The following is a 12,349-nucleotide window of genomic DNA, read 5'->3' as shown; positions in this document are numbered from 1 at the left end:
GGTGGTTGTTGTGTGATGGCGGTTGAGACGTGGTTGGTTCAAAATAAAGATAGAACAGAAAAACGGCTATCTTAAAGGGTCGCAGCCCGAATGAATCACATTTATTCCCTCTAAACAACGGGTTTGGGGCTAACTACACATGTACTTACAGAGATATCTCACCTACAGGACCTGAATGGTGATTTGCGAATTTCCTCAACCGCAACACTACCCCCTCTCCTTTTTACAGACTCGTCCCGAGTCGTCAAATTTTCGTGCGCCATCATGTGTAGTTCTCCCCTAGTACGTTTTACCTACGGATCCCTGAGTGCAACATTCATGGTATTCGTGTCCCCAAAATAAATAACCTGAGGGCTGAGTAACTAACTAAACAAACCCACTCACACGGACGACTTAAATAAAATTGCCGGCGCTAAGACAGACATGCCGGGGGCGCACTCATATTTACAGTACATCTTACCTTAACTTACAAATTTTACACTAAACCATGGCCCAGCATCAATGGACTCTGCAAAAAGAAAGCAGTAAGCAGGGAGCCAGGCTGCTCGCATGCAGTCTCTGGCTCAAACAATGCAGGTGACAGGGAATGTGGCCGGCTGCTCACACACAGTCCAAGGCCTTCCCTTTTGAACTGAACGTAGTGAACCACAACGGTGCATGGGCTGCACAAATGCAGTCTCCTGGTGCGGCTGCCCACAAGGCAGTCCCTGCAGAACACTGAACGGGCACTGCCGCAAGCAACAAAACGGTGCACGGGCTGCACAAACGCAGTCTCCGTGCCAGTTCAAGTGGCACATGCAATGAGCACAACGGATGGATGGATGGATGGATGAATGGATGGATGCAAACACGGTGCACAGGCCGCCACTGCAGGCCCGTGTTGTAGCTGCCAACAGGGCAGTTCTTGCAGCTTGCAAACTGTTGCTTTGATCCTGGCGCACATGGAAATGAACAGGGGTGGGGGGGGGGGGGAAAGCAAACTTGAACGGGGCTGGTGAACATGGGCAGTGGGCATAGCATGGCAAAGGCAGCAGGCAAACACAGCCTGCAGAACCAGGCCGCTGCAGGCAAGCACAGCCGGCAGACGAACTGGCCGGCACAGGCCTTGCAGCACAGCAGCTGCATACGATCCAGCCGGCACAGGCCTTGCAGCAAAACAACAGCTGCCGATGAAGTGGGCCGGCACAGGCCTTGCAGCAACACAGCCAGCAGATGAAGCTGGCCAGCCTTTGCCGTGCAGTGCAGGTTGGTGGAGGGAGTGCGGTGGTGCTGGCCACTCAGAAGGCGGGATCGGATCTACACTACGGTCTCCCTCCCAACCTATCGCCTTTGCCTGTCACTGTCAATACCCACTCCCTTAATTTGTCCAAAACCAATTTTGCCCCAATTAATTAATTTTTTATTTTTTTTCCTTTTCCCCCACTATAATTCGTCCCCTAACCCCCTTATCGTCCTTGTTCAGCTAACCTATCGTCTACTAGCCTACTCCCAACCCCTACGTTCCCTTCCCGGAGGGGAATGAGGGAGAGCTAGCATCCTGTGTCGAGGCCCAATGAAGCCTCAAGATGGCCTCCCCAGACTTCAGCGATCTATAACACAAAGTGGGTCCAGCGGCCCACAACGAGAGCAAGGGGGTGGATGGTGCGGAGGGGTACATCTCCTAATCTACCATAATCATTAACCTTTAAACTACCCCGGGGCTTTCAACAAGCGCCTCTCGCTTAAGTTATTGGTTCTAAAATCCCAGATTCCCATCGCCTGTGTTGGTGTCCTCACAATTTCGGGCCTTGCCCCCCAATTTTCTCTCCGTGCCCTCACACGGTCTCATGGCTGGGACGCGTGGCTCCCCTTGGCAGGCACGACCCTCTGCCGATTCTCCGACGATGGCACCCCCGGGCACTACACTGCCTCCAAGCCTACCAGCTCCCTAAACACCGGGGAGTGCCCCCCATGGCACCTCCCCTGAAACGCACACATGGCAGGCTGGCTTCCCGTGCCCACAACACTGCCCACGCAGCTCATGGCGCCCCGGGCCCCCGCACCAAGTGGACGCACCCGTGCCCACTACGCTATCCCGGCCCCCATGGGCCCTTGGCCTACCACGGCCGACTAGCCTGGTGCCCAGGGTACCCACTCAGCGATACTCACCTTTCGCAGCCACGCTCCCAGCCCGTCAACAGGGCTCCTGCACCCCTCCAAACGGGTTTTGAGCCTACATTCACACCAACAGCAAAACGACCTCCATTTTTGTTCATTTGACTAACCCACTAACTCAGTCTACACTGACCCCGGGGTCCCTTGGGTGGGAGTCACTCCTCCCCCCAATCACTCATCGCACCATGCATTCCCCATTCGCTCCACTCACACAGACCCGCTGGCCTCACTCACTCACCAAGCACATGCTTCCACTCAACTCACCAACTCTTCAACACACACACACCGCTGAACTCTGCCATCCTTCTAACTACCTCCCCTAACTAACTCGTGCTCCCACGTCATCCTTTACACTACAGCACGTTCCTTTTAATCTACGTAGCTAAACTACATCCCCGCTACGCATCCAAAGTCTGTCCATGTCCTCAAAATGTCCCATTTTCCATCCTAAATCTGACTACAATCCCTCCAACTAATCCATTCCACGGGCCCCATGAGGACTTACCCCTGCCCCATGGAGCCGGTCAAGCTAAGCTAACCCTTCCCCCTAACTAGTTTCCATCCTGTTCCCAGGCCAGGGGGTCATCCACCCCTGCCCAGGAATCCTGTTCACCCGAAAGCGAGGCTTGCTGTTTTTTTGTTTTTTTTCATCGCGCAGCACCAGCGCGGAAACTCGCAACCTGCGCACCAGCATGGCAATTCACAGCCGCACACCTGTGGCATGACGTCATGGCAGCTGTTCGCGTCCCTCGTCCCTCTTGGACGGTACCATCCGGCAGGGATTCACCCTCCTGCCGGATTCCAACCACACACGCAGCCATGACGTCACCCGGCGCATAAAAAAAACAAGCCTCACGTCTCGAGGGGTTCCCCACGCGAACACATGTGCTCTGCCCGTTGGAGCTTAACACACACGCCCGCGTGGAGAACCCGTCCGGTCCAAATCCATAATCCTGCCTAAACTTTGTCCGTCGCGGGATCAGCAACATTCACCGCGCTCGTTTCCGGACCGGGCTTCACTCCCGCAAGCGAGCACGTGGGGGCCTCGTGCGTTGCACAGCACGGACCTCGCGCTCGCTGCTGGGTGAACCCGGCGCGGTCCCCGAAACAGCTACAGCCGCTACTCGGCTTTTGTCCCTCTGTTGTCGTTGTCGTCTCCATTCGACCTACGCACACCTGCGTGTCACGAAACTCACACTCCACTCCATTACATTCGCACTGGGAGACGCGGCTGCATGCTCACTCATGCCGACCGACATCTCCCTCACATACCGCTCTCTCACACACACGGTCTCCCTTGCACTCGGCCGTTCACTCACGCATGCCACCTCCCTCGCAAACGTGGCTCCACTCACTCGCGGCCTTCCACTCACTCTTGCCATTTCCCTCACACAAACCATACCACTCACACACGCGGGGGCACTCGCCCGCGGTGCCTCATCCACACACGGCGTGCTGAGAAGCACGCCCTTCGGCACACTTGCCACCACACCACTCACACACGGGGTCGCTTCCACACACGGGGGCGCACTCACACCTGGGGTCTCATCCACACACGGGGTTTTTGTCACCCACCCGGTCGCTCTCACACACGCCCTTGCACCCGCGCTATGCGTGTGTTGCAGCACGCATTTCGCCACACTCTTGAACACACACCTCGACACCACACACTCCGGGACAACCACACTGGGGATTCGTGTCCCCACAAGGGTCTCCGGGGCCTCTATACCCCCCAAGCTTTCCGTGCACCTGTCCACAGCACTCCTCCCCTCGACCTCGCAAAGCACGACCGAACCCACCTGGTCGTGACTCGCCTCAAGGGGGCATACTCCCTCCCCTCGTTCCTGGAGGAGGCTATCCCGCTGCTCGCACTGGGTCTCAACCCAGTCCGCCAGCTCACCCCCATTGTCCTCCACTACCTCTGTGTGTGTGTGTGCGTCACTAACCCCGTCCAATTCACCGTGTAGTCTTCCCTCGATCGTTCCCATCTCCCGTGTCTCTGCCAACTCAGTCACCTCTTCCCTTGTTATCTCCCTTGTCTCAACTATTATTTCCATCTCTTCCCTTGTTATCTCCCTCGTGCACGTCTCCGTCGCCCCAATAAGTTTTTCCCTCTCGGTCACCGTCACTGTTGCTTTCTCCGTCACCTTCACACTTCTCGCCCAACACGTCCCCCGAATTACCTCTCTTGTCTCAACTATTATTTCCGTGTCGTCATTTCGTGTCTCGTCTCACACGTTTTGGTCTCCCCATTTAATTTTTCCCTTTTGGTCACCGTCGATTCCTCTGTCACGACCCTCGCCCAACACGCCCCCCGAATTATTTTTTTACCCGCCTCCACCTCGGGCCTGACAGCCATTGCACCCCCTCCCAGCTCGTTCGCTCCCACATGTGGCGTCGCCATTTTGAGCTCCCCGGTTACTGCCTTCATGCCCGCCTGCAGGCTTCGGACCATGTTCTGCGTCTCACCCTGCTGTTCTTTCATTTCTTCCTTCATGTTTGTTTCCATTTCGTTCATTTGCTTGTTCATGCCTTTTATTCTGTTTTTCATTTCATTTGTGTTTGTATCCATCTTTTCGTTCATTTGTAGTGTATTCGTATCCATTTTCGTTTTCACTTCGTTCATTTGTTGCGTATTCGTATCCATTTTTGTTTTCATTTCGTGCATGTCCCCACTGATTCCTGCCAGCATGGCGCATAGCCGGGCCATGTCGAGCGCACTCAGCTGAGCCGATTCGGCAAGGATCGGGGGGGTTTTGGCGGAGAGGGGGAGGGGAGGTGTCATACACCGCGGCCGCCGCCGCACCTATTTCGGGCTCTGGGTTCAGTTGGGCGAGTTCGTCCTGGACAACCAACATTTCCTGTACGGGGATTTCATCCTGGACCATGGATTCTACACATTCTAAATCCATTTCTAATACCCCCGGCTCCCGCTCGCCTTGAGACGCCATCTTATCTCTCGTAAAGGGTTAATTTGAATCGCTCGTAATTTCGAGGGAATCGGGGGTCGCTCCTCTCACCCCTGGACCGATTCCCGTGAATTTAGCTGGAGACAGGAGAGCCCGTTTTCCCGCTCTCCAACACCAGTGTCGCGAGGAGGGGGCATAGGTTTGTGTCCCACGACCTGACACCAGTGTTGCGAATTCGCGCCCACCGGCGTGCGAGCGGCCACGTAACTCGAATCGCGGCACGTCGCCCACCGGACGGACAATTCTGTCGTGACGCTCTCGGACTAACGCCGGGAACTACTCACGGGTGGGCCTTTCGGCCTCACCACAATCGTGCCAATCGGCCCCCCGCGTGGGATAGGGTTGTTCGCCAAATTCGACCTACCTAAGCACCCACACAGAGGGTAGACGGGGTGATCGCACCTCGCCGCAGGTCGACTCCGGACACGGGCCACTTAAGCGACCCGTTCCGTACTATCGGGATAACCAAGCGGTGTTATCGTCGGCCTCGATGGTTCCAATTAATTATCGGGCGTATTAAGCCCACTACCAACCCTTTACGTGAAGCAAGATGGAGATTCAATTAAAGAAAAGACGAAGCGAAACAGGAAAAACAGTTCAACATAAGGCACATTTATTCCGCGGCACACGGAAAGCACACATATACAATTACAACAATTATGCACCAAAAGCAATTGCAACAAAAGAAACACAACAATGCAGAGATACTACCGACTACGCGAGCACACGGCAACACTTACACAGTTTTACTTTACAGACAGCGCCGCCAACACATTTACTCAAAAGCAAAAGAAAAGGGCCACCCTCAAAGACAAGGGGGCAGACGGGGCCTGTGGGCCGCAAGACCGGGTGGAGCCTACCCGTGTCTTGTGATGAGCCGCAAATGTGGTGGCGGTGCCCCGACTCCGCGCTCCTTCGCGGGTTTCGTTGGCACTGCTTGGAGTGGGGTGGGAACGGGGCCCCTTTTTCGCACTATCTCAGCGCGGGGGGGAAAAAGGGGGGAATTGTTGATGCTCTGGGGAAAGAGGATTGCTGGCTTGCTTGGGTCCCGCGACGAGCGACTTCACTGCGACCTCGACCGCGCTCCCGCTTCCCCTCTCTGCAGCTCCCCGACAGACTCCGAACCCCGACAGACTCCGACCTCCGACAGACTGACTCTCCTCCAGACCCGACTTGACTGATGCTGCCACACTCTGCCGCTGCCACACTTCTCCAACTCGCCTTGACTCTTCTCCAACTCCCTTGACCGAAAAACTGACTGAATTCGCCCCGCGCTCGGCGCTTTATAGTGGTGTAGAAGATCCCATATGCAAATTTCTGGATCAGAACGAGCTCGGGGGTGGAGCCACGCTCGCCCATTGGACGGAGAAAAAGGGGCGTGAATCTCCCCTGATCCTCGAATTTGCATATATCGATTCTACTCCGACGCGCCTGTAGGCGGGGCCAAACCGCCCCGCACTTGCTGATTGGACGGAACAGAAGTGGGCGTGTATCATTCCTGATCCGACTTCTCCTCGGAAAGGCCGCACTTTGTACCTGCGGCTCGGCGCGCGCCCTGTTCGAGTCCAGGACAGCCTGACGCTCGGTGCCCACAAGCGGTGTGGGAATGGCCGCAGAAGGAGAGGCGAAGAGGGTGGAGGGTTTAAAGTGCTGGTCCATGGCCATGGCGACGCTTGGAATGGCGGTGATGCGATGTTTGCGGGAGCGAGCTGTGAAGGTAAAGGTCGTGGCTCTTGGCGTTGTTGTTGTTGTGAAGCGGCGTTGCGGTTGGTGGTTGCTGTGTGATGGCGGTTGAGACGTGGTTGGTTCAAAATAAAGATAGAACAGAAAAACGGCTATCTTAAAGGGTCGCAGCCCGAATGAATCACATTTATTCCCTCTAAACAACGGGTTTGGGGCTAACTACACATGTACTTACAGAGATATCTCACCTACAGGACCTGAATGGTGGTTTGCGAATTTCCTCAACCGCAACAATATATACGTATATATATATATTTGTATATATATATATATATATATATATAAATATATATATATATATATATATATATATATATATACATACATATATATATATATACATATATACATATATATATACACATATATACATACATATATACATATATATATATACATATACATATATACATACATATACATATACATTTATATATATACACATATGAAGGTTTTATATATATATATATATATATATATATATATATATATATATATATATATACATATACATATACATATATATGTATGTATATATATATATATATATATATATATATATATATATACATATACATATACATATATATATCTTCTTCCTCTTTCGGCTTGCTCCCGTTAGGGGTCGCCACAGCGGACCAACCGTCTCCATTTCGCTCTATCCTCCACATCTTCCATTGACACTCCAACCACCCGCATGTCCGCCCTCACCGCATCCATGAACCTCTTCTTTGGCCTTCCTCTTCTCCTCCTGCCTGGCGGCTCCATCTTCAACATCCTTCTCCCGATATACTCCGTTTCCCTCCTGTGCACATGTCCAAACCATCTCAATCTCGCCTCTCTCACTTTGTCTCCAAACCGTCCTACCTGCGCTGTCCCTCTAATATACTCATTTCTTATCCTATCCATCCTCGTCACTCCCAACGAGAATCGCAGCATCTTTAACTCTGTCACCTCCAGCTCTGCTTCCTGTCTTTTTGTTAGCGCCACCGCCTCCAAACCATACAACATGGATGGTCTCACTACCGTCTTGTATACTTTCCCCTTCACTCTTGCAGCTACCCTTCTGTCACAAATCACTCCTGCAACTCTTCTCCACCCACTCCATCCTGCCTGCACTCTCTTTTTCACTTCTCTCCCACACTCTCCGTTACTTTGGACAGTTGATCCCAAGTATTTAAACCAATCCACCTTCCCCACCTCAACTCCTTGCAACTGCACCATACCACCACCCTCCCTCTCATTTACGCACATGTACTCCGTCTTACTCCTACTGACTAACATTCCCCTTCTCTCCAGTGCGTACCTCCACCTCTCAAGGCTCGATTCAGCCTGCTCCCTACTCTCCCTACAGATCATGATGTCATCCGCGAACATCATAGTCCATGGAGACTCCAGTCTGATCTCGTCCGTCAACCTGTCCATCACCATTGCAAACAGGAAAGGGCTCAGAGTCGATCCTTGGTGCAATCCCACTTTAACCTTAAACCGGTCCGTCATTCCTACCACACACCTCACCGCTGTCACACTGTCCTCATACATATCCTGCACGATCCTCACATACTTCTCCAACACTCCCGACTTCCTCATACAATACCACAACTCCTCTCTTGGCACCCTATCATAAGCTTTCTCTAAATCCACAAACACACAATGTAACTCCTTCTGGCCTTCCCTATACTTCTCCATCAACATTCTCAAAGCAAACATTGCATCAGTGGTGCTCTTTCCTGGCATAAACCCATATTGCTGCTCACAGATCGTCACCTCTCCTCTCAACCGAGCTTCCACTACTCTTTCCCACAACTTCAACTTTATCCCTCTGTAATTTCCACAGCTCTGCACATCACCCTTGTTCTTGAAAATCGGAACCAGTACACTTAATCTCCACTCCTCCGGCATCCTCTCACTTTCCAAGACTTTATTAAACAATCTGGTTAACAACCCCACTGCCATCTCTCCGAAGCACTTCCATGCCTCCACTGGTATACCATCTGGGCCAACCGCCTTTCCACTTTTCATCTTCTTCATAGCAGTCCTCACTTCATCCTTACTGATCCACCCCACTTCCAGATTCACTATCTCCACCTCTTCCAACCTTCTCTCTCTCTCATTTTCTTCATTCATCAGCTCCTCAAAGTACTCCATCCACCTTCTCAACACACTCTCCTCGCTCGTCAGCACATTCCCATTTGCGTCTTTTATCACCCTAACCTGCAGCACATCCTTCCCAGCTCGGTCCCTCTGTCTTGCCAATCGGTATAAATCCTTTTCCCCTTCTTTTGATTCCAACTTCTCATACAGCTCGTCATATGCCTTTTCCATGGCCTTTGCCACCTCTCTTTTTGCTTTTCGACGCCACTCCTTGTACTCCTGCCGACTTTCTTCATCTCTCTGACTATCCCACTTCTTTTTCGCCAACCCCTTCTTCCTTATACTTTCCTGTACTTCCTCATTCCACCACCAAGTCTCCTTATCTTCCTTCCTCTGTCCAGATGTCACACCAAGTACCTTCCTAGCTATCTCCCTCACAACTTCTGCTGTCGTTGCCCAATCATCCCACCCATCTTTACCACCATCCAACGCCTGTCTCACCTCCTCCCTAAATATCACGCAACAGTCTTCCTCCTTCAGCTTCCACCATCTGGTCCTTGGTTCAGCCCTCACTCTCTTCCTCAACCTCACCTCTAAAGTCATCCTACAGACCACCAATCGATGCTGTCGAGCTACACTCTCCCCTGCCACAACCTTACAGTCACTAATCTCTTTCAGGTTGCATCTCCTACTTAAGATGTAATCCACCTGTGTGCACTTTCCTCCACTCTTGTATGTCACCCTGTGTTCCTCCTTCTTCTTGAAATACGTGTTTACCACTGCCATTTCCATTCTTTTTGCAAACTCTACCACCATTTGCCCTTCCACATTTCTCTTGTTGAGACCGTACCTCCCCATCACCTCCTCATCCTCTTTATTCCCTTCCCCAACATGTCCATTGAAATCTGCTCCAATCACCACTCTTTCATCCTTGGATACACTCTCCACCACTTCATCTAACTCACTCCAGAAATCTTCTTTATACTCCATCTCACACCCCATATGTGGGGCATATGCACTGATGACATTCATCATCACCCCTTCAATTTCCAACTTCACACTCATCACTCGGTCAGACACTCTCCTCACCTCCAATACCCTCTTGACATGATCTTCCTTCAGGATTATCCCGACACCATTTCTCCTCCCATCCACACCATGGTAGAACAGTTTGAAACCACCTCCAATGCTCCTCGCCTTACTCCCCATCCACTTGGTCTCTTGTACACACAGTATGTCCACCTTTCTTCTCTCCATCATATCAGCCAACTCTCGCCCTTTGCCAGTCATCGTCCCAACATTCAGAGTTCCAACTCTCACCTCCACACTTCTACCCTTCCCCCTCTCCCACTGCCTCCAGACTCGCCTTCCCCGTCTCATTCTCCTCCTTCGCCCAGCAGTAGCACAATTTCCACTGGTACCCTGCTGACCACCGGTACCGGTGGCGGTCGTTGGTAACCCGGGCCTCGACCGATCCGGTATGGAAATTCGTTTTGTTGTCCGCATAATGATTTGGCATAGGTTTTTACGCCGGATGCCCTTCCTGACGCAACCCTGGTCGCCTCTTACGACACACAGGGATATGGTACACCTATTCTAACCGGGGCATACACCGGGCCCAGTACAACTGGTGCTCATTTCGCCGACCTCGGAAGGATGGCAGGCTGAGTCAACCCCCTGGTGTTTTTGACTTGGTGTATATATATATATATATATATTTTTATATATATATATATATATATATATATATATACATATATACATATATACATATATACATATATACATATATACATATATACATATATACATATATACATATATATATATATATATATATTTATATATATATATATATATATATGTGGCATTAGAAGCTGTGTTTGAGACTCTGTGTCCGACGTGACGTCAAAAAGGCTTTGACTTGTTTTTTTTACTTTTCTCTTATTCGCGACGTATCAAGTTCATCGAGTGAAAAATGTGGCCACAAAATTGAAAACATCATTCAAAGCTTTTCAGATGAAAATGAAACTTGTTTAAAATAACAAAAAAAAACATTTAAAATGCTGTGTTGATTGATAACCTCCTCCCTCAATGATACAAATCCACAAGGTTAACTTTTCCTCCTTTATTAAAGAATCATCCTTTTTGGGATCCTTCTTCAATTTGCTGAATAATCTCACTTCTCACACCTGAACCCCACGCATTCATTTCCATCCTCTTTACTTCCCTGCTTCCTGTTCCTTCACCTTCCTTCTTCACTCCAGCTCACTGAGATGCAAAGTTGGTTGGATAGCCAGTGGCCACTGGTGAAAGGCACAGAAGACGTAAGAGATGAAGAGGGGGTCCAGGTGGCACTGAGTCGGCTTGAAGCCTTACATCTGGAACTAGAAGGGTTACTGACTCGTCTGCAAGACCTTGAGAAGAAGGCAAAGCACCTGATTTCTAAGAGTTCCCTCGACAGGTTTGTTTCAAGGGAGAAAATAACTTATTTTGAGAGAATATGTGTGTTTAAACTTTCTGATACAGTATTGATAAGAGGCCTTAAACAATACACACAGCATACATAAAACATACACACTGGATATGAAACCAAAACCTTAATCTATTGCCTCAAGCTTTACATACAAATGCATGTTATGTTGGAAGTGGAAGGAGTGTAAATAGCTGAACAGAAGCAAGGGGGAGACAACAAAATGGGTGATGAAGGAGGAAATGAGGACAGAATGAATGACGATGGTGGCTCGACTCTGGCCCATACGATTCAGAGTATCTGACAGTCTATGGCTAACTCGGCACTCATGCCCTCCACGGCATCCCAAGTTGCGGTGGATGTTCCTTAACTGCAGGATCTTACGGCGTGCTCAGTTCTTCAATACCGACCACAGACTTGTTGTAGCAACTTTGACGTTGCAGCTTAAATTCAGGAGAATGGTACCATCCCAGCTTCGGCTTGATGTTGGCAAGCTCAACGACGAGAGGGAAGCTGAGGAGTTTGTGACCAGGCTGAGTGGAGATTTGTGGGGTCTGGGTGCTTTGTGGAATCCTGAAGAGTTGTGGAGTCCCTTCAAGACCACCATACTTGATTTGGCTGATGGATGTCTTGGAACTTACCGTAGGGTGAAGAAGAATTTTGTCTCTCAAGGGGCACTGGATAGCATTGACTAGAGTCAAAGGGCCAGGCTTAATGGCAGAGCTGAGCTGTTCAGGAAGTTGAGGCGTAAAACTGTATGTGCGCTGAGGGTGGACAAGGCGGCCGAAATGCAAGGAATCTGTGAGGCGGTTTAACATCACCTGTGGTCAAGTGATTCTCGTCCTACTTACAGGGGAATCCATGAATTTCGTTCCTCCAAGCCTGTCCCTCGGTATACTGCAGTTAGGGCAGAGGG

At 50.6% G+C, this 12,349-nt stretch overlaps 1 protein-coding gene across 2 annotated transcripts in view; it reads left to right on the top strand.

The window, feature by feature from the left end:
- SPTBN5 (spectrin beta, non-erythrocytic 5) overlaps nucleotides 1-12,349 on the top strand; it is a 325,418-nt gene that overhangs the window by 232,817 nt on the left and 80,252 nt on the right. For both annotated transcript variants that reach the window (XM_085863420.1, XM_085863413.1), the window contains one exon: nucleotides 11,228-11,424. In XM_085863420.1, coding sequence (XP_085719546.1) covers nucleotides 11,228-11,424 — 197 coding nt within the window. The remainder of the gene's footprint in view (nucleotides 1-11,227; nucleotides 11,425-12,349) is intronic.

This window comes from Eptatretus burgeri, chromosome 2 (genome assembly GCF_056783735.1).
Source record: "Eptatretus burgeri isolate ZD-2024b chromosome 2, Ebu_testis_v1, whole genome shotgun sequence".
In the NCBI taxonomy this organism is placed as follows: domain Eukaryota; kingdom Metazoa; phylum Chordata; class Myxini; order Myxiniformes; family Myxinidae; genus Eptatretus; species Eptatretus burgeri.
This window is presented reverse-complemented; position numbering and strand designations above follow the sequence as displayed.